The 23,903-nt window shown below is 38.4% G+C and overlaps 1 protein-coding gene across 1 annotated transcript in view; it reads right to left on the minus strand.

Moving 5' to 3' along the window:
• Nucleotides 1-18,865, minus strand: part of eys (eyes shut homolog) — a 33,703-nt gene extending 14,838 nt beyond the window's left edge. Inside the window, exons 1-3 of the mRNA XM_018749305.2 lie at nt 18,702-18,865; nt 16,941-17,053; nt 8,683-8,921 (exon numbers count right to left, since the gene is read on the minus strand). Coding sequence (XP_018604821.1) covers nt 8,683-8,921; nt 16,941-17,053; nt 18,702-18,827 — 478 coding nt within the window. The 5' untranslated portion in view covers nt 18,828-18,865. The remainder of the gene's footprint in view (nt 1-8,682; nt 8,922-16,940; nt 17,054-18,701) is intronic.
• Between the last annotated feature and the right edge of the window lie 5,038 nt (nt 18,866-23,903).

Consider the following 23,903-nt stretch of genomic DNA (forward strand, 5'->3'; position numbering starts at 1 on the left):
TTACACTAAAATGATTATTAAATATTAGGCTATTCATATGGAATAGCTTGCAGCAAGGTTAGCCTAAAAATACAGTTTAAAATAGTGGAATTGTAATTAAATGAATATCATAGACACATCTTTGATGAATCATTGCATTTTCATGTCATGAATTTGAAATTCACTGTGCACTTTCCTTCTTCTCTGTTTTTCTCTAGTAGCTACGATTATACAGGTGATTGTGGTAATTCGGTGTGCATAGGGTCCTCAAAAAGATATTGACTGGAAAGCACGTTTGAATGGTGAACCTATTTAAGATTAAAGCGTGGAAATGCCAAACCTAAATTAAATATTGAAATAATTAAGAATTAGATTAAAATTTGGAACAACTAGTTAAATTGTGAATTAAAGCACAGATGTAAATTATCATTCCATGTATGATAAAAGTATTACTTTTTTCAAAGTACCTATCTGACCCCCCAGTAGGTAAGATAGAGGTAAGCATAAAACATCCACAAATCACGCTGTGAATAAGGTGCGCAAGAAGATCAATAACATCCAGCAGGATAGAGACAAAGTGCATTCAATGTCACACACTAAAGATAGCGTGTGTTCTGGCAGGCAGGGTGGGTCATTGGTAGACAGGCACCAGAGGTGTCCCGGCACTTGAAAGACATTTTTGTGTTGTCTCTTACGGTCTAATTTTAACTCAGCATGTTTTTTTTTTTTTTTTTTTTTTTGCCTCCCTACGAAAAGAGGCTGATGTGGCAAATCCTGAAGAGAGCATCAGCCATTCAATTCTGAGCTAGCTGTGTTTATTACACACTCTACCAGATTACATTACATTATGCAGTCAAACACATACACAAGAGAACCTCACATGTATGATGTAACCTGTTGTTTACACTGCTGCACATATTGTTTACTCAAATGTTATAGTTTGATTCACTGTGAACTATAGTATATATATATATATATATATATATATATATACATAAAGCCAAGCTTTGTGTTTTTAAATCCCATTTCAAGTTGACCTTCGTTTTCCATAAGTGTGCACTCTTCAGATATATAGGAAATAAATGTGACCACCCCCTTTCCCCCATGCTCCCGAGGCACTCCAAAGCGAGCAGGGGGGTGGGGGGAAATGGCCACAAGCACTGCAGGGGCTTCATTTTTTAATAAAATGCCCTTTAAATCACATTTACAACTTTCTGCACCCAATCAATGAGGTATTTTATAGTCAGCAGCAGAATTATCAGTGACCCTGCAGAGGGAGTGAGCGGGAGAGATAGGACAGAGAAACAGGGGGATCTCTCAGGGTCTCTGAAGTCAGCACCCTGGCACCCACGCCCTGCTACCTCCTACCTTCTGCCCCTGGGGATTTGGCCTGCCGATGTTAACAATGAGCGATCTCTTCCTGACCTGCACCAAATTTATGACGAGTGCAGGCTCTGGTAATGAGGCGGTCCAGGAGGTTTTGATCAATACAGAACAAGTCTGAATAATTTTCCGCTTCAGTGCTCCGCTGGCTCAGTGCATATTTTCCCTGTTCCCCCCTCATTTAAGACTCTGGTTAATTTTTGTGATCACTTAGGTTTCAATTTAAGCATTACATACTCTGCAAACCTCTTTGTCAAGGTCCATGACCTACCATGTCTTCCCTGATGAGACAGTTTATCACCACATCCTGTGTTTCTTTGCTCACTGCTAAATTGGTTTTCTTTACTTCTTTACCGTTCTCTCCCATTAAAACAAAGTTAAACAAAGAAAAGCATTAAAAAAATATCAGAAATGTATAATGATTTCACCATTCATTCACTGTCAGTGACAACTTGTGCACTGATGCAAGGAACTCTTGGTGGGACACCAGTCCAGTACAGGGCAATCACACACTAATCCATTCACATACACACACATTACTGTAAATTTAGAGGCACCAGTTCACCTCACACACATGTGTTTTGATTGTGGGAGGAAACTCACATAAACATGGGGCTGCATTGAAACCCGAGCCCAAACCCAAAGCCCAGGAGCTATGAGGCACCAGTCCTACCTGCTGCAAAAGCATACTGTCCTAATGGATTTATATTAATCTGAGTTTTATAAAGCCCTACAGAAGTGATTATATGTAGTGAAAGTAGGACTTCCATTAATTGGCGACAGCTGAATTTGCATTTTCTTTTGGCTTGGCTCACACGTAAACACGGGGGGAAAAAAAGCTGACCAAATGGTCAAGGGCTTCTTCCACTTAATAGGAAGGGAAATGGAAAGTGACTAGCAGAGTTATTACTTTGCTCTCAGTCCTTTGCCCTAATTTAGCCATAAGTGAAAAGAGCACAGCTGCCATAGTTACCAAGTTTTCAAGGTAAGAGGCTTCTGAGAACTGTACCAGCGTATAGACAGCCTCCAGACTTCGATGCTGGGCAGTCTGAACCATGCTGCTACGTGCGAGTTGCTAAGACTTATAAACCACATCATTTATCGTAAGCAGATGTCTGAGAAAGGCCTGCTGTCTTAGTAATGGACTGTGAAGCCTTTCGACAAAGCGAAGGTATCCATTTCTGCAAAACGTGGCACTTAAGTTACCAAGATGGCCCTTCAGGTTGGATTTTCCAGTGTGATGAACTGTGAGGTAAATAAAAATTTACAACTGTCACCAGCGAAACACAAAGAGAACCAGGTCTCCTCAATTCACTACCTATCCTGAGGAGTGTTATGGGAAATACCGAGGGAGAGGGTCTTTAGGATCCACTCCTTGAAACACCTGCGCGGCCAAGCAGTTTGGTTCGCAATCAATATAACAAACGTCTCTCACCAAGATGTGGCCACAGGGAATGGCCTGTTAATATAGGTCAAGCTACCTATGAGAAAATGCAAATAGAACAATCTGTCTTGTGGTGACGGCAAAGTGCAAATTTCGGATTTGACTCCTTTGCAGGGTGTGCAGGAAAGCTCGTAGCAATTATTTAATACCTCATCTGCTTGATTATGTGATATTTCCTGTGGGAGAATACAAATGAGGCAGCCCTGAAAATAAGGCCCCTGTTGCTTCTCCCCAGCGCCCAGGGAGACGCGTAGCATTTTAGTGGATTACTTAATTATCTGCAAATTAGCACTTTCACGACTCAAGTTGGTGGAGGGGGGGGAGGGGAAAGGTGACTGTTTTACTCGTTTTTTTAAGACTCTATTCAGGACACTTTTAAGACTCTTCTTTCCACCACAAAGCACTCATCCCATGCTGGCACTGGAAAGAAAGAATGCTACATAATTAATTTACCAATTTAATCAGTTAATTAAGTTAATGAGCATTTGCGACTGTGAAGTCGGATGATAATGTCACATTTTCTATTTTAAAAATTAATTTTATGCTGACAGAAGAGAGTCACTTTCAGACATTGAAGGAGTCACAGTTTGATTTAACATTAAGCACTTTAATGGTAAGCATTAGTGCTATCATTTGCAGTAATTTCTCAGTAATTACATAGGTCAGCTCTCACTTAGGAAAACATCCTTCTTTAAAATCAATGCAACTTTATTAATTTAAAATGGTGATTCCAATTTGCACAGCTCTGAAAAAATGTATTCAGGAGAAACTCAAGAGAGTTTTTTTTGTCATGAAAACAAAGGCTGAATGATGAGCATACCCCCACAGTCTTTTACATACAGTAGCTGGCTCAGTCACTGTATTCAATTTGGCATCAAATTAAAATCTGAAACAAAACAATAACAGCACAACATTTATTGCAGCTGAGAGGAATTAATTAGTGATTCACAAAGTTAGGAAGTGAAGGAAGGTATGAAGTGTTATTTTCTTAGGTACTCAAAACTAAAATATAAAGCATGTGTTAAAAAACTAATTTAAAGTATTGTTTTCTGAAAAACTTGAAACTTCCTGTACTCTTGACAAAGTAAAACAAAAAGAATACTTAATTTATTTCATTTTTCTGAGCTGAAATATACACATTATCAAAAATATTGAATTTAGCGGTCAAAGTAATTTTGATTAATTCCATTGTTTCCCTTTTCATCTTTTCATTTAACTTTTTACTTGAAAAAAAAGATTACGAGCAGCTAAATTATTTGTTCCAAGGGGAACTTGTGAGTCCAGATTGCACAACTGTACAAAATGCATTTTGAGAGTACCTCAGGAGAGTATTTTCCTCTGAAACGAAGGGTAGGGAACACCGCGGATACTCCCAGAGCATGTGCTTTCACGTTTTTAGCCAAGTTGCTGCATTTGATGTGGCATAAAATTAAGGTTAGATTACTTCTTCTGGGCAAGATAAGCTGCTTTAAATAATAAAATAAACAAACAAAAGTAATGATTTTTTTTTTCTACCATTGATATAACTGTGGGGAACAAATGTTGTTTATCCTAGTGGGACTCGTCGCAGAGAGAAGACGTCTTTTGGGGGATGGGGAGGGGGGCAGAAAAAGATAGAATAGCACTGGTCACATTAATTAAAAACAGGGGGAGCTGATCCATTTTTAAGATGTAACCAACCGTAGAATAGCATGGCTACCTAATCCTCTCCACATATGCTGTCGGCCCAGCCTCAGAGACTGGACCAGCTGTACACCTACTGTTTGTTATTGATCTCCCCATAGGAATAAAATAGTCAGCTGGTTCGATAATCATCCCCATATTCTTTTTCTTTCAATTTAATTATCTAACACTTTTGTCTTTCATTATGCAAGCTCTGTGCAGCACTGAAAAATAGTCATCAGTATGAAAAAAAAAAAAAAAAAAAACCCACAAATTATATTCAAATTCATAAACTCTCAATAAAGAAGCTCAGCCGACAAGAATGTTCTGCTTCACGGACAAGTGATGTTGGTAAAAAATGAATAAATTTCTGTTTGGGAGGTCAGAGTGCCTAAACAAACAAAATGTTAAATGATTTTGAATATTTACATATATACTTAAAATAATAACTGGAAATAAATGGCAAAGAGGTCATTTAAAAAAACATTTACATGAGTCACTTGGTAAGACGGGTGGCAAAGAGCTATAAACTACTCTAAATGTCCTTTTTATTATATGTTATAATATATAAATGGAGGCAAGTTTTAGTTTTATCATCATATGTATGACATTTACAAAATGACAAACTGAACAGGAAAACAAACAAAAAAAAGCCATTACATTTATGCTACTTGCCTTCCTCCAAATCACACACACACTTTCTGAACCACTTGTCCCATGTGGGGTCGCAGGGAACCGGAGCCCACCTGGCAACACAGGGCGTAAGGCTGGAGGGGGAGGGAACGCACCCAGGACGGGACGCCAGTCCGCCGCAAGGCACCCCAAGTGGGACTCGAACCCCAGACCCACTAGAGATCAGGACCCGGTCCAACCCACTGCACCACCGCGCCCCCTCCTCCAAATCAGTGCCATCTAATTGCATTCTGCTTTATAAGGAGTTAGATTTCAGGATTTTCTGGATTTAGATGTTAGACATACAAAATCCATATTTTGTTTCCAAAAAACAGTTGATGAAGTCAAACCTTTCCCCTGTGTTACCAAAAGTAGCAGTATAAGCAATGAAAAGGTAGGCACAGGGGGTGAAAGGTTATGAGAAAAGAACATGTAAATCACAAAGCTGCCTGCTGGTCCTCTTTTGCTGTTGCTCAGCCTCAAATTGCCCCTCAGTTTGATTTTTACCAAAGTCAGTTCACCCCTCCCCCGACTTATTATTCCTGAGCTTTGGTCGCTGTGGCATTGTTATTCATTTCACTTATGAACTGGATTTCTGTTTGTTCCCGGAGCCCTTCTTATTGCATTATGCTTTTATCTTGTTAGATGATTTCAACATTGATCTTTCAATAATAACCTCTAAGCTGCTTTTCTCCCCCACCCCACAGTACCATTTAGGTTCCTCCCCTTTACCCTGGTTGGGAACTAAAATTTTTCTTCCCACACCGTAACAATCTTTATACTAGGCAACAACTTTGCATTTTGTTATTTCCTCTGTCACACCTTTGCTTCAGTTTTACACTGAGTAATAACCCTTCACCCCAAACCTTACCGAAGCCCACCCCACCTTCAATCTTTATTGTGTATTATTTTGTACACATGCAGCCATTTACAATACTGGCCAGACAGATTTTCACTATACTTCAGTTGGGGGATGTTGTGACAGATAGCTGCAACGCTCAGTTTGTCACCATTTATTTGCTGCTACAATGCAGTAACCCTTCAGTCTATCAGGTTGAATTAAGTAAAATTAATGTTAACCATGCTTGCTCTGGAAAGAATATTTTCACCTCTGTTTAATAAACCAGAATGTTCACTTGAAATTGATATATGTGAAATGATGGCATGACCTACTCCAAAGAGATGGTGCAAGACAATTGTGTAAAAGTCAAGTACGGTACAATAAATACCTTGATCAGTACTCAAGAAGAGCTCGCAGAGAGTAAAAGTGCTTAACAAAACAGCACTCTACAGCGTCATTATAAGGTGGCATAAACAGAAATGCAATATCATTTTTTTAACCTGAGACATTTATAGCATTGTATTTTACATGGTATATGAAGAGCATAAGTAATGATGAACAAGCTAGTAAGATAAGGCACCTTTAATAATTAATGTACATTATGGAATACTGAACTGTATAATGAATAACCCAAATGTAATAGAACGCAAGGGAGCTTTAGCTGTTGGCAAGAAACAGCAGGTGGGCAGTGGATGGTTTATGTGTGTAGTGTTGTACGACTCAGATCTGCTCTGGTTAATCCATATCATGAAGGATTTTAAAACATTAATTGAAAAAGATAGGGGTTTATAGAAATGTGAGAGGGAAGATGCAACAATGTGGAACTATCAGCTGACCCATTATTGCACCCGACACAACTTACTGTCTTAACCACACACTGTGTTAGGATATACCTTAAGACCGAGAGTTATTACAAAATTATAAAACATTTTATTAAACAGTTGTTGTCCTGAGAGCAAGAATGCACTCTAGAACTTGGATTAACACAGGAATGAGAGATGAGTGCATGTGTGCCGTGCTCTAACTGGTTATGGGTATAAAGACGAATTAGCAGTAGTTTGTTTAAGCTTGTGAATTTTGACTCTTTAGGGATTTAATTTTTCTGACATTTGCCTGACACTTTTCTCACTGTGAACTTGGAATGTTGGGCTTATATACTAAGCTATGTTCAATTATTTACTCATTTTTACAATTTTTGCTACAGCACTTTAAGGTAAGTACTTTACTCAAGGGGAGGTGGGATTTGAACCTGGGCTTTTCAACTACAAAGCAACATTCTAACCAATATATCTCCTGGTGCCCAGAGTACAGAAAAGATTTAAATGCATAAATGACCTAGAAGGCAGTCTTAGTATCCTGTACTGTAATAAACTTCACCAGGAATGCAAGGGCTAATGACAAATAAAAGGCAATACAAAACACGGTGTTTGGCAGAATTTCGCATTATTTACTCTTCATCGTCTTAGATTGTACCAGTATTGATGTGGAGATATGTCCTGCCCAGGGTGTACCCCCCTCAGCCTTGCTCCCAATGCTTCAGTTTTATAAAACAGATCATTTGCAATACTAACAGAGAACAATATCAGTTGTTTTTTTCCTGCTTATTTGCATTTACATAATAAGTAGACCAGGTCTTGTCCTTTATTAAAATTCATTTTCATCTCCTAAAACTAATAAAACAGTTTTGCAGTAGATTTATTGTGTGACAGAGGTCCAATTGAACACAACTTCAAGTTTACAGAAATTACAAGAATTTCAGTGTGTTCCCCATCTCAACATTTCACACCTTGGAAAAGAAAAAAAATCAGAATAAATATGAGCAGGCAGTAGAATTAATTACTTATTTATACTAAAACCAGGCATTCAGGTGTCAATGACCTTGAGTTTCGCATCAATAGAACTAAATTAACTAATCACCAACCAAATTAGATTTCTACCTGTAAATTGTTTTATTGATAACACTAAACACATTTGGTCAGCAGAAAATAAGTTAAAATGCATGCTCCATTGGTAAAAACAAAATCAAGGGCTAATCAAGATTAAATGGAAATGTTAAAATAAAAACCAAGTCTTTGCAAGTAACGATCTTAATAACCCATTAAGGACACTGTATGACTAGAGACCTTGAAACGTGATCTATTCTTCCATAGGCAGTTTCTTGAAGACTTAAGATGTGAAAATGTACTACCACAGCAATTTCTGGCCTGATTATTAACCTTATACCAAAAGGCAGGTATTTCGAAGAGTGCTAAAGGACTGCGGAAAGGCCCTTTTCAAGCAGCGGCTGTAGAGACGAAATATATGGAAATAATTTTTAACGCCCTTTTTTTAACAGCTTATTCATTTTACCCCTTTTCCCCTGTGGAGTATGCTATGCATGTTTCGGATAAAGTAACTGGTACAGTAATTGTGTTCATACATCCAGCAATAAGCTTCTCAGATCTTTATATCAAGAACGTTACAGCTTGTTACCTTTTGGACAGTTATATATTTTATAGAAAATATCCACTTTGGGTAATTTAATCAAGTTGACTACAGCAGACCTCCAGGTGGGGCTTAAACCTGCGAACTATGGTGTTAAATGTCCGTTTCCCTAATCGCTGTGCTTCCAGCTGCCTTAATTTCAGGCAAGATGTCTTCTCTCATCTGTTCATGGCATGTTGGGGAATGAAGACTCTAGACAAGATTTTGACATGCTTACCTTGTTCACAGAGGTGTCCGCTGAAATGTAGGGGGCAGTCACAGAGGAAAGATGCAGCACCACTAGCCAACCACAGTGGCTGGCAGGTTCCGCCATTACGGCATGGTGTGTGATCACAGGCTAACGCTGGCCTTGTCGGTGCTGGAGTGGGCGCCATCGTGAGTGATGCCCAGCTGGTGGTGAGTGCTGGTGGGGTCACTGTTGGCTGACCCACTATAAAAGGGCTTGAGTGGAGAGGGCTAAAAACAGGGGACAATAATAAAAGATGTTGGAAGTTAGTGACAGGGTGGAATCACAGAGAGTGTTATGACATCATAAAAAGACTAATGTACAGGGTGAGGATAAGTGCAGCTGAATGGACAGGTCTGAGTGTTGTACAGGTTAATAACTAATCTAGTCCACTGTTTTCATTTTGATTTCTTGAAGTTTTTACCATTGTTGAACAAAATTCATTAAAACTATTTTTTTAAGATCAATAACTAAAAACACAAAATGAAGAAAAAGCAATCTTACCCAACAAATAACACCTTTTAGTGATGACAGCATCATAAGCATAACCAAGGAAAACAAACCAGAGAGTTCTTGCAAAAGAAAAATCCAATGCATTAGAGCATAATAGTCACTGACTGACCTTTCACCTTGCTGTCATCCTCGCAGTGATTACTTCTGCATTAAAAATAGCTGCGATATTGTACAATCTCTACATTATTTCTTTCTTGCCTTTCTGCTCTTCTAATGGTAAAAAACACTTGTATTATTCCTATTTCTCACTCCAACTGAAAACTGGAACAATGGGATGAGAAGCAGGTGAACTTTGAAACTAAACATTACCACCTTCTGCCACAAACCTAAAATAAAGCATATATAACTTTTAAAATAAGCACAAAGACCTATGTACACATCACATTTATAATGCAAATGTGCAGTACAGTATAAGTAGAGGACTACTTCTGGGTGTTGATTAATTATTGTGGATATTATAGAGAGACAAGTGAAAAAAGAGATTACTTCTTGTCTATTATATAGAGGAAAAGAAAATTTCATACTCATAGACATACGCGCATTACACACACAGTTTCTGGATGCTATGAGGCAGGTGTATTAAGCACTGAAGCCAAAAGGTCAGAGGCTGATTATTCTTCTGGATGAGCTGCTCTGAGTACTGTGCAATGAGCGCTTCGGAACTATGCCACATCGATGCCTATTTCCGCTGTCCATTGTTTACTGCTTACACCAAATTATACACACAAAGGCACACATTTGATAGGAACGGAACATTCACAGAGCTGCAATTGCAAAGATTTTTCCATGCTAAATGCAAAACAAAATACAGCCTAGGAAACAAAGCTAAACTCAGTGACAGCCTGGTATAAAACATAAACATTCTTTTGCAAATCTTTCAAATGTTGTTTATATGTTTATAAGAATATGGCAAAAATCTATCTATCTATCTCTAAGTATACTCTGTGTGTGTCTATGTATATGTATATTTCTATTTTTATATATATATATATTTATCAGAGGGGTGCGGTGGCGCAGTGGGTTGGACCACAGTCCTGCTGTCCGGTGGGTCTGGGGTTCGAGTCCCGCTTGGGGTACCTTGCGACGGACTGGCGTCCCGTCCTGGGTGTGTCCCCTCCCCCTCCGGCCTTACGCCCTGTGTTGCCGGGTAGGCTCCGGTTCCCCGTGACCCCATATGGGACAAGCGGCTCTGAAGATGTGTGTGTGTGTGTGTGTATATATTTATCAATGCAAGAGGGTGCGGTGGTGCAGTGGGTTGGACCGCAGTCCTGCTCTCCGGTGGGTCTGGGGTTCAAGTCCTGCTTGGGGTGCCTTGTGGCGGACTGGCGTCCCGTCCTGGGTGTGTCCCCTTCCCTCTCTGGCCTTACGCCCTGTGTTGCCGGGTTAGGCTCCGGTTCCCCGTGACCCCGTAAGGGACAAGCGGTTCTGAAAATGTGTGTGTGTGTATTTATCAATATGCATACATACATAAATACATGCATGTATTTTCAGACAAAGCTTCAGCCAGAAGGCTGGGTAGTTCATGTTTTTTTGCCTAGGTAGACCTGGGTTCACATTCCAGGTCCTGGGTAGATAATAAGTAATTGTAAGCAGCAGACCATAAAAACATACCACTGTAAGTTTCTTTGTTGAAAAGAATCAGCTTGGTTAATTATCAATAACAGCAATCAGTCAAAGTGCCTTACAGTGTACTGTTTATAGGTTTAAAATACAGGAGAAATTTAAGGGGCATTACATAGTGATAGTACGGGGGCGTGGAGGCGCAGTGGGTTGGACCACAGTCCTGCTCTCCGGTGGATCTGGGGTTCAAGTCCTGCTTGGGGTACCTTGCGATGGCCTGGCATCCTGTCCTGGGTGTGTCCCCTCCCCCTCCGGCTTTACGCCCTGTGTTGCCAGGTAGGCTCCGGTTCCCCGCGACCCCGTATGGGACAAGCGGTTCAGAAAATGTGTGTGTGTAAATAATGATATCAATAATAGTAATGACAATAATTAAAATATTTTCTGCACTGTTCTGAATAAACTCACAATCTTTGAACACGAATTAGAGATGGAAGAATTGTAAAATTTAACATGTGCAGTTATAAGAAAATTGTTTCACCTGCTAATATTTCTTGATAGTGCACAGTTTCTCTCTTCAAGCAAAAATATCTAAGGTACAAGTTGAACAATCCTCTGTACTCAAAAGACAAAAAAACAATCTGTTAACTTCATTAGCTTATAAGCAATGGAGCGGAGACCTGCATTTCCGAAATAAATTGTTGGAAGAGAATTTTTGCCCATGCGTATAGAACTACGAGCACATCATTTCTTTAGGGACAAATAGTTCCTTGTTTCAAGTGAACTGTATTTATTTTCAGTGTGGCCACACTGTCCTGGTTTGATTGACTCGACATTTATATTTCCAAAGGGCATACATCTTTTCTGCTGTGATATTTAATGTTGCGTCCTCAAGGGTTCCACATTGGAAATTTGATGACCATTTGAACCTTCAGCCTCTTCCTGCTTTATGTTCCAAGTAATTTACAGAGAAATGAACAACGGAGACATAAATGGGCAAATTCATTCGTTTTCCATAGGCAATTCCCTGCTTGTGAGAAGTATCCTTTTGAGGACCGATCAAACCGTTTGGAGAAGCACAGCCAAATTATTCAAATCAAAACATCTGAATATGATACTGCATATATGGGAATATATTCTCATGTAAACAACAAAAGCCATTTCAAATTTTTCTAACTTCCAAAGTTTCTAACTCCGAAGGCAGCTATATCACACTCAACGCTGATGCAGTTTGTCAATAGTTGAGACTTTCTTAATTGACATCTCCAACAGAACCCATTGGAGGGATGCAGTGTTTCTCATTGCCTTTGCTCTTACAAATGTGTTTTTTTTTTCTGTTGTGTACACAACACTTTGCGATAAATCAATCACAAACACATTACCAAATGAAATTTTGAAAACACTGCTAGTTAGATATCTGTTAAAATACCATAAACCATTATGGAAATTATAGATGCGCTAATCATCCTTCTGAGGCTGATAATCTTGCTGACCGTAAAGGATTTATACAAGCTGTTGCGTTTCCTATTGTTCACAGCTTGGGTTTTTCCAACAAGTATTATCATGTAGATTTGAAATTGCATAAAAAAGTTAACAGATTGCTGCTGGTGGTCAACAAAATTTGGTAAAGTGCCATACGGCTAAACGATGACAACCTGCTATTAGTGTGTGCCTAAGTTCGGCAATTAGACTGACAGTTCTCTGCATCTTTCTGAAAGAGACATAATAAATTGCCTTGTCAAGAAGACTCATAAAATAATGGGTTATCCAAGTACCAAAGTGGTGCCATAAATTAGAATGAGATAAAATATTATATTTGTGAAAAACAAATGGTCTGAACACCGATAAGCTTATTTAGTGTAATTAGAATAAACAGAGAGACAATACAAGGAATGAGCTCGCCCTGTTATCATACATGTAAGTGAGCCAAAGCATATGAACTTCAGATGGCAGGATATCAGTGGCATGAAAATTGAGCTCCATTTAATAAGAATTCATGCTGCGTGCAGTGAATTGCATAAACACTTAAAAAAAAAATTCAGTTGTCAGTGTGCAGTGAAGATAAACATACAAAAAAAAAAAAAAACTAATTGCAATGAATATCCATTTGCCATCCATTGTCACTGCTTGTCCAATGCAAGATCGCTGTTATCTGGAACCTATATTGGAAACATCGGGCATGGGGCAGGGTACAACCTGGATTCGATATGCATATGTATACATATACATAGGTAATTAAGACCAGTTCCTACTGTGCCACAGTGCCAGACTATGAAATAATGCTCACAATTATGACACATAAGTATATAACTGGTACTGCATGTTGATTCAACAAAGCAGATACATTTTTGGATTTTGTAATCCCCCAACCCCCAGAGGTAATATGATTCAGGTGCCAAGTGGACAAAACTGATAAAAACTGAATAAGATTCCATCATTTCTAAATAAATTGTGACTTTTTGTTGATTGTTACCTTCAATCCGTGGCTTTTAAACCTTGAATTCAGAAGGGCTGTCTCAATGCATATTTATTGGACTTCTCACACTTTCCGATTCATTCCACGCTTCTCACGTTAGACCACAATATACCGTGGGCCGAGGTTCCTGGTGGCTTGCAGGGCTAAGAATATTCTTGTCATTCTCAGACGTTGCAGGCTAATTATTTGTGTCACGAACTGTACCGCGCGGAAGTCGGCCGCTCACCTTCCTACATCAATGCTAATCGAATTCCGACTCAGTTACTATCGCAGTTCTCCCTACACAAGGGAGAAGTCTCTCACATGCATAATCAACAGCGCACTCGTACAGCTATATAATCAAATCATATCATACTGACATCAAATTAGATCAGGCGTAGCTGCATTTTACAGCTATATTTGAAAGACTGGTGCAGTGAGCTCTTTTTGGAAAGTTTATAAACCCACATCTGAGCCCTTTGAATATGGACTATGTCTATGACAAGTGACTACGAAAGCCATACACATCCCTACACCCTTAAAACAATCTTAAGGAAAGGTTTTTCTACATAGATCGGGCATACTCCACTGAGAGGAATGGAACTGGCTCAGATGAAAAGAAGGGGGAAAAAAAACGGAGAACGAATGTTAGTAAAATCACGAGGACAACAGCAGATGGTTGCTAAGCCACGATGAAGCAACCAGACAATTGTCTCAATGTTGTTTGCCAAAATGAGTCATGTAGTTCGGAGGAATGTGAAAGCAAGAAGGAGGGCTAAGGAAGTTTAGGCTTCTGACAGCGCACAGTGAGGATGGTGAACAGCTATTGCATATATATCAATATTCAGTAAGGGATCTTAACAAAGAATGCTGTTAAAATGAGGGTTTTAATTATTTCCACTGGTCATTACCTTCAAATTTTATTACAGCAGGAAAAATGTTAACAAGACTGTACGTCTACCTAAATAACACCAGATATATATACGGTACATATACATATAAAAAGTGTATCCGTGTATTTGATATTTTATTTGTTCAGTTGGTTTGATATTTTGGTGTTTCTATTCCTTCCCTGTAATATTTTACAAAGAAAAATTTAATTTACAGCATATTTCATCATTTCAGATAATTTTCAGATTATCCTCTTTTTCTCACAGTGTGATATGGAAATTATTTTATTAATTTAATATGACTGAGTAAGTGAGTGAACTAATATGACATGAAATAAAATAAAGTATGTGCACTGGGGTCAATAAGCGAGCTCGTCTTGGCACACCAGCTGTCACAAACAGGCATGTAATGTGGGGGGGAGAGAGACACATTTACATGGTGCACAGTCTCCCGTTTTGATCCTGGAGAAGGCGCTGTGAGAAGCTGGATGTCAGACTGAATTCCACTGATGGCCGCATGGACACAGCTTTCCAGCCCTCCCCACACAGCCAGCCATGCAGAAAAGGAAACTAAGTAAGCAGAAGGTGCTGCTAGCCTATCACTTTGGGCCCAAACTAGAGAGGACGGTGGGAAGTAACATGCACTGAGCACTGATTTTTGCTCCTCCGACTGCCGCTATCTGTGTTTAGCAATGAACTTTGAATATATTTAAGACACAAGTAGCTAGGCAGACACATCCTTGGTAAAGAAGCATTATGTGTGGAAACAAATACTGTCCCTGTTAAGAAGAGGGGATAATATTAACAGGAAAATGGGCAGCAGGTGGGATAACAGTTACAGCTGTTGTTTTCCGCTCAAAGGACCTGGGTTTGAATTACCCCTCCTTTAGATCCCTTGAGCAAGGTACTTACCCTGAACTGAGTAATAAAAAAAAAAAAGAATTACCAAGCTATATAAATGGTAAATCATTGCAGGCTGCTCTGGAGAAATTCTTGTGCTAAATGAATTAACGATAATTTAAAATGTCACATGTACCTCTCCAATAGCCTATTCTGTATTTTTTGCCTATTTCGCCTAGTGATTACTTAAACACAATTAGTCCCGTTGCCCGAACATATAGTGGTGCATGATATCCAAGTGATACTTCAACTTGCTCTATTGCAGCTTTTTGTTGTTTTTTCCATTACAGCCAGTGTTTCTATGGTGCATCTGGGTCTACATCACACCAACTGCCAAAGGCCAAATAATAAACGGAGATGTTTAGTAAATGAATCCCTCCCCTGTCAAAGGGTCTGGGCAGTTTGTTTCCATTTGATTTGGAAAATTTACTGCTTTGCTCTCTTCCCAGATAAACTGTTTTTGTTAATATTTGTGGGTGGTCAAAACAGATTTTTAATACTAAGAACAGAAGCTATTCCCAACTGTTGAATGTATTACATAGTATATCTGATGTATTTTTTTCCTGACTTAATGAAATGTATAAATCCACAAATCTTGTTGTTGGGATTGCAACAACAGCAGAACACAATTTAATCCCTAATGCTCGATCTATCATTGTACAAACATTTTCCATAGGAAGGGACTTACATCATCTGATGGGAATGAAGGATTAATTTGTCTCATGCAGTCTGGCAAAGTACACTTAACAGAGAGAAGGTACGCTGTTGCTCATCTCCTATAGATAACAATTACGTTTTCATTTTCAGTCTTTGGTTTCAGTTCAGCAGCAAACAAACTGTGGACAGTTTCCCTCTGTAGTGAAAGGAAATAATCCAAATACATTTTCTTTTAGTTTCGCATGTAAATTCACAATGCTGTCCATATTAAAGACTTGCCTTTAAAACACATAATAAAAGCACTGGATTTTTAAAAATCATTTATTAGTTCTTCTTGCTTCAAAATGTAAAATGTCTTTTTTTGGAATACTGTATTTTTTTCTAGTAATTAAAATAGCCCATATTCAAATCATGTTCTACTTTTCCTCTAATTAGTTCATGATATCTTAATTTCGAGGTACATGAATTTGTTTACTGAGCTTCTTTATAGTCTGTGTTTATTCCCATTGTCTTTGATCTTGCTGACTGGCTTTTTTTAAGCATCTCCCAGTTCTGGGACAATCAAGTTTTGTGGACTTTTAAAAGAATCTATTCAAGACAATCATAATATGGCAATATCTGCACTAGAGCACGAAGCTTAGAATGTTTGTGCAGTTCAATAATAATAATAATAATAATAATAATAATAATAATAATGTGCCTATCCCAGAAGTACAGGGTGCTAGGCTAGTCAAAGTAATACTTGGAGGATGGGTTAAAGATTTCAAGATTTTTAATTTAATCATGATTCATTTGTATAAAAACGATACTTATATTATGCACTGTACCTCTTTACAGTGCATAGTATAAGTATAATTTTTCTACCCTCCTAAAATATATATTTTCCTGTTCTGTGAATAAAACAAGTATTAATATGATGGAATCTCAATATTTGTTTTTGGCATGTATGGAAAGAGTTCCAGTAACAAGTGACCTCATGCAGCTTTGGGAGTGCTCATCTTTCTAGCTATATATAACTCCTACTTCTTAATCTCTTGATTTCCTGTTGAATGACTTGTGCTGGGGACTTCGGACATCTGTCCTCATAAGTGCCTCAAAGAACACCGATGAGGTTAGATCGCTTGCCAGAAAGGTTTTTTTTTAGTCCACAAAATATGAATGGTAGGGCAAACGAAAGAACTTCTGTAAAACTACTTCTGCAAAGGCTGCTTATTACACTTCTATTACTGGCCCGAGAAGGATACCCGAGAACCAAAGACTTAACTGAATTACTTTACCTGCAGTTGTTCACATTGCTCCCACCAATAGCCCTGGAAACGTGGAATCTGTTCATCTTATTAATTTCAATAATTTCAATGCAGCCCGTATAGTTGTAGAATGGTGAAGACTCCTTAGGGAGAGAAACCAATATATTTCAGAACTGTTGTTCTGAGAAATGCAACAGAAGACAATAAAAACTGTAATGGCCATATGCTGTTATTGTTGCCTCCAGATAAAGGAGTAAACGAAACACCCTGAACCTGGCACAATTGCAGGCTAAAATGACATAATATATAGACAGTAAAAGACTCATGATCTTACATGCAATGCTTACCTTCTTTTTCCAGTTCTACTTCACTTCATAAACAAATTGTATATCGTACGGAGTTTGGGCTCTTTGATATAGCGTAACACAACAATGGATGAATATTAAAACAATAGAATTGAAACGAAAAATTCAATTTAGAGCGCAGAGAAAAACAAAGTTTTATTTCCATTAATAACTCTATGAAAGTTTTATTTTTCCCCATAAAGAACAAATGAATAAACAAAGAAAGGAAGGGGGTGGGGTGTGGTAAACAGAATTTCATCCAAGGACAAATTAGATAAAATTATCCAGTTTGAATATTTTAATTAATGTACTTTGTGTACGTAGCGGATTTCTCTTCTTAACCCTACCTTGACCTGCTGAAGGCATAGAAGACGGATAAACTGCTCAGCCCGTGCAGCATTCAGTGTTTCACTGAAAAGCTACAGTTCAATTAATTTATTAAGTTGTATATCTGTCTATTCATTTACTTATATATTTATGTATGTAGGTATGTATGTACGTATGTATAGAAAAACATATCAACTTTGTTTCACAGGCAGAAAATGAATGCATTTTTAAAGCATGGCCATGAGAGCATTGAGTTCTAATGACAAGTTTCTCTTTTTTGACTTATTACTGTATTTGTCTTAATGGAGCTCTTAAAGTTGAATATGAACAGTTCTACAATTAGTGCACTAATATGTTCTATCATTTTCCTACATACTGTGAATCCAGTATGTCATTCAGTATGTCTGTGCAATTAAAGGTGTCTGAAATGCGAGCTAATCTGGAATGAAGCACAGCCCAGAATAAAAATAAGGGAGGGAAAAACCCTCACTGGGGGATTGACTATGAATTGCTTGTACATGGACCATTTTGAACTATATATAAGAAAGGAACTGCCGTAGATGAAGAACTAGCCTCTATTTAAAGGTTCCAGATGCACCAATTACAAGCAGTCTAATTGGTTTGTTATCTTTACTAATTTGTGAATTTAGTATTACAATAGTTTCAACAGAATTATTCCTGTCCATTTAAAATTACACTACTTCATAAACTCATTAAAACTCATGCCCAGCACTCTTTATTCTTCCACAAAGCCTTAGTGACTCAATGAAAATCATCCCAGCAATACACTGGTTTTCATGTCTGTTATTCTTTTCAGACAACTTTGTCCAACATTAATTATTAGTATGATTGTTGTAGGCAACAGGTAGCATGACAGTTAAGGATACAGGGAAGAATATTGCACTTATGTGTGTTCTATTCTCAGAAAATGAGTTGTAAACACAGTTAATAGCATTTTGTACAAATGAATTACAGAAGTGGACAAATTGAATTTTATTAAACTGATCTCTGTAATCATTAGAGGATATGTTTCTACATCCATGACAATTAACAGTGGAAGAAAGGTTTTTATGAAATTCAGATCAAACTAATTGAAAAATGAAGAAAAAAAAACACATACATGCAGTATATGGATGCTGCAGTAGCACCAGTGCAATATGAATATTGCACAACTCAGTAACAACTCCAGATGCTCAGCAAAAACCCCTGGAGTCAATGGAGAGACTTCTCTTGTACACAAATGCATACTGGATGAATACACTTACAGATGGCTCATGCACTTAGCTTTCCATGGGAACATGCTGGCAAATCCTACTCACAAGAGATTCTTTTATTGTGAACAAGTCCATCAATATGCCAATGAGGTGTTTGCCAAATGCACCTTGGGACAAGGCTTACAAAGCAACATAAAACAAACAAAAACCTGAGCTTTGCACCGGGCACAAACATTGAAAATGCTGTTTTGGGTCCAACGTACTGTTGACTTTATAATAGGTTTTTCGTAATTACTCATGATAGTACAGGTTACCATTGAAATGTAAAATTGCCATTTTCATTCTAGATCCATACAGCAACCATTAGCTTATACTATATGAACCCAGAGCTGTTTTTAGCTGCTCACCTGATATAATGGATAGTTGTATGGAAGACCTCCTATGAAAAGATGGCCCGTCCTTTGTATGCTGAACCCTGACCAGTAGTTGCTTGGCACACTCTTGAATTTTTCGTATCCAGAAACTTCCACTTCAGCATCACATGGAGCCATATGATGCCTTTTGGGGGAAAGTTAAAGAAAAATCAAAAATGAGTACTGTCACTTTTATCAATGTATGAATTTTCATTAAAGTATGACTACAGTGTGCAGTTTTGAGGAGGTGGTCAGAACATTATTATTGTTCCACTGCTTGGTCAACACTTTCATCTGGAGCTACATGCAGTTTTATGATTTTACAGCTTTGGTTTACTGGAGCGGTAGGGTATGTGCTCTCCTGAGACCTGAACAGGCAGACCTTCAGATTACAAGGCCACTTTGTTAACCATCATTCGGCCTGCACATCTAACTTCAAGGAATACAAAATAGAGCAATAAGAATAGAGACATTAGTTTTCCTTCATCAGCTTATGCTAAACAGACATCCCATATTTGTATGTATGATCTATGCCTTGATTCTCTCAATGCTGTCAAGAAAAAAATGTCTGATGTTATCACAGTGTAATTTAACCAATATATATATATTTTTTTTTCCACAGGCAACGGTGTGTCTGGTTTTGGACTCTATTGTCTGCACTGCTAAACGATTATGGACACAATTATCTTTTTTTTATCAATATCACCAATGGGCTTTCAGGATGAGGTGCTCATTTAATGATATCATCCTAACCCTAGCAGTGCACGATTATGTTAAAAAGTTCAGCTTTTCTAACGCTTACTTTATCTTGTTATGATTGTCAAACCAAACAGCCTGCGCTCAATGAGCATTAATGATGGCTGTTTCCATGGATACAGCAGATATTCCATTTAGAGGGAAGGATGCTGACCGAAGAATTCAAATACAGTAATGACACTTGAGAGAGTTAAGGGAAAAGCTTTGTTTGCCCAGGAGAAGTAATGTTGACGTACTGCCAGAGACAGCAACTATTTCCCATTTTTTATATTTCCTAGAGCTTTTTACTGCCTGTTTTCACGGATGAATACACATCACTTACTGATCTCTGACAACAAGCTGTGTTGTTAGAATGAGGAAAATGTTATTGTGTAAAATATAATACAAAGATGCAATGGAAGAGAAAGGGGAATTTTCACGTGTGATTTGAAACTATTGTAAGATACCCTCTGCAATACCTTGCAAACACCCTTGGGAATTTCAGGGACACAAATACCCACGGGAAAAGTGTGGAATTGAATAAAACGTTGAAAACTCATACCGAGACCTTAAACGGTGACATTTAAATAAACAGAATCATTTTCGATTCCGTTTGCAATAGTCAACCTCTTTTTTCCTTTTTTCCTTTTTTTTAAAGAGCCAAACCCCATGTTATGCAAATGCATAATTGTTAAAATGAAGGGGGAAAAAGAAGTTTCAGCTTCAGACTCCTCTCAACCCTTGCAAATTCCCCCTGGCAGAATCCTGAAAGCGGCAAGTCATCTTTTAGTGGTGATTCACAGCCAATATTGTCTTTTCACTTCCACTTGAGCTCAAACGAAGCTCTCCAGAATTGGGTGCTTATAATCGCTCCCCACTGGCAGGAGCACAAATAGCATCCCAGCAAATAATCTCCAGCAAGCTATTTTAATTTCATGCTCACCCCCCTCTAATTCAGAATGTGCACTCACCAATTTGCAGATTATTTCTCCTTTTTAGACAGTCTGGAATAGTACATGTGACATGTAAAGACGGCGACTCTAATTTCACCGCTGCCTGTTAATCAGTGGTGGCTGTGAATGCTTAATATGCAAAAAGCGAAGAATTACAGGAAGGAGGCCGGACAGCCATACAAAGACATGGGGGGAAAAGTAAAGGAATAAAAGCTCAGCATGTGCACCATCTTAGCAGCAATAAGCTGCAGCAAAGGCCGATGCAGCAAAAAATGACCTCAAACCCATTATACAGTCTGCTTGTTTCAGATGTCATTTCTGCTAAAATGCTGGAAGCAGATTTTTCTTCCTTGCGAAGGTAAGCCGCAAAACCAAAACAAAAACACGCAGCTATGGTAACAGAACAGACGTTTTATCTTACTTTCACATCACAGATAAATATGAGATTGCAGATGGTTTACTGCCTTGTTTATGGATTTCTGCTTATGCACAATGTGCATTCAGCATTAAAATGGCCCATTTTATATATTGATATCAGCAGCTTGGGGGAATGCTGCTATATGTTTTGTTTTTATGAAAAGGGAACTGATTTCTTTTTGTTTTACCCCAGGTGTTGTTAACAGTAATCAAACATCTTAGTTATTGTGGCTTTTCAACAGCTACAAAATAAGATAATATTGTTATTTCTTATTTTGTTTTCAGGAAAGGCTCTGCCTCATAATCATAATTAGTGATGCTTCAATACATTTGTCAGCAACAATTAATTATTTCATTACAGATGAAAACCATTTTTGTTTGTATATTGAATGCTATTGTTTCTGAAAAGGTTATGAAATTGCCTACGTGTAACAAGTCCAAAATGACATGTCAATTTACAGCTTGCAAAGTTACTGTAACTTCTGATATTTTATTATGAAAATACATAACAAAACAAACATAAAAGGCATTTTCTGGGGCAAGATGGTGTTGCTGTATGTTGTTGAAAACTGTGTATTATTTTATATTTGTCATGTTTTTGACATTCATTCGCTGTGGGATTAATCATTTCACTGAGTGATACTGCTAACATTTGTTATTTAATAAAATCCTCTGCTGCCACTCTGTTTTGAGATATAGCAATTTTTTTTAGCATACTAATTAATCTCTGAAGCTTACATGTCACATCTTCGTCTTTTTACTTCGCATGTTTTGTTTCTGCAAAAACTTCAATGACAAACAAGTTGGAAATGATATGGGGACTGAAAAGTATTGCGTTTCTCATCAAAAAGGCGATGCGTTTGATTTCATTTTTCTTTTTCTATTTTTTTTTGTCCAGGACATCTCCTCTGTCTCCAGCTCAGTGTTCCAAAGCTGTCCCATTGCCTTGGGACATTTCCAAAGCTAATTCTCCCCTCCCAAACAACAGGGGAGGGTAGATAATGACCTGAGTGAGAAGCCAGGGCTAACTATGTGCAGCTGGAGGGTACTCCGTCCACAGATGTGCAGCGAAGCCTCCAGTGTCTCCTGATAACCCCCCCCTCCCCCTTGGGGTGCCGGAGATCCAGGAAGCAATCTAGCTTGATTTGTTCAGCCTGGAATTTGCAGGCTGTAACAACCACGGGACTGATACTCGGGGACACAAACAGGAGCTCACAGAGCCCTTCCCTCTGGAGCCGGGGGAGGAGAAGCGCTCTTAATTTAGGAGCGCTCTGCCAGAGCGACCTGGTTACCCGCCAGAGGGCACCGGGCTAAAGGAGTCCTTGAGAAGCCAGCCCCGGCGGATTTCTATTAAACATACGGAAAATTGTCTTTGGCGCTGAGATATATGAAAAGTCTATAATAAACGCAGCATTGACGTCGGGAGGTGGGGGCCGGGTTGTGCTTGAGTTGTCCTTCAAGATGGTTCTGGTCTGGCATTCTAATTCAGCCTGGCACCCTGTGAGCTGCCAATCACTCCTACCTTTTTAGAAAGGTGACGCGCATAAATAATCAAATAAAATTAGATAATTTGTCCCCATGTTGCATTTGCCGACAGGGATGTGCGATGGTTGACAAACTCCCTAAGGATTAATGACCAAGCACCTAACTAGCTGTGACACTACAGTTTATGACATCTTTTTAACTTTCAATTTTCAGTGTTTTAGCTATAGTTCTGCATCAAGGTGTATTTAGAGCAATAGTTCCACTGGCCAAAGTTAAATTCCATTTTTTTGTCATTTCTCTATACATTTTTTTCATTTCATTTTTTTTTTTTTTTTAAAAAAAGAGAAAAAGAAAAAGAATAACAAACCTGATGGAAACCATGTACTCATTTTCATCATCAACTGGGATCTTTGTATTGATCCTTCTAATCCCCTCCTCTGAGTTGCATGAAAAGGCATACTGAAAAACAATGTTGATACTTCAAGAAGCAAGAAAACAAACAATACAATGCATACTGTATATTATGAACAACAGTGCATGGCTGATTGCACAGGGTTCAAGCAAAATGCTGCCACTTGTAAGATTAGATTTCAAATAAATATTTTATTTGTTGAATACAGTCAGCCTTATAGGCAGATGGTGCTTGTTCGAATAAAAAATGTGCAACAGAAACACAACATCAACAGCATACTCATTAATCACATACTGTAAATGCATTCGTGAGTTAATAGGCTTGAAGTGCTGTTCTCGCTAGAGGTAGTGGGGGGTCAGATAAATAAACATGGCAGAGGATAATTAGCATCATTCCTTTGTACACATTGAGGCCTGGCTGTCTACCACTGGTGAGAGCAGTGAGGCCCTGGAGAAGAGGAAGGCCAGAGGACTATAAAGTGAGAGCTCACCTGGAGCGCTCCTTCTTGGATGAAAAGTTTAATAAAAAAGGATCCATCGATGATGGATCCTTGGTCGACATACAGGAGCACTCCTTCAGGCGCTTGGGTTTGAAATCTCACAGAAACAGTGTTGAGTTCCTCAAGATCGAATCCTTCAAACTCCAAGAAGGAATCACCAGAGTAGGAGACATAGCTAAAATCTGCAGGAAAAA

This window comes from Scleropages formosus, chromosome 4 (genome assembly GCF_900964775.1).
Source record: "Scleropages formosus chromosome 4, fSclFor1.1, whole genome shotgun sequence".
Classification (NCBI taxonomy): Eukaryota; Metazoa; Chordata; class Actinopteri; order Osteoglossiformes; family Osteoglossidae; genus Scleropages; species Scleropages formosus.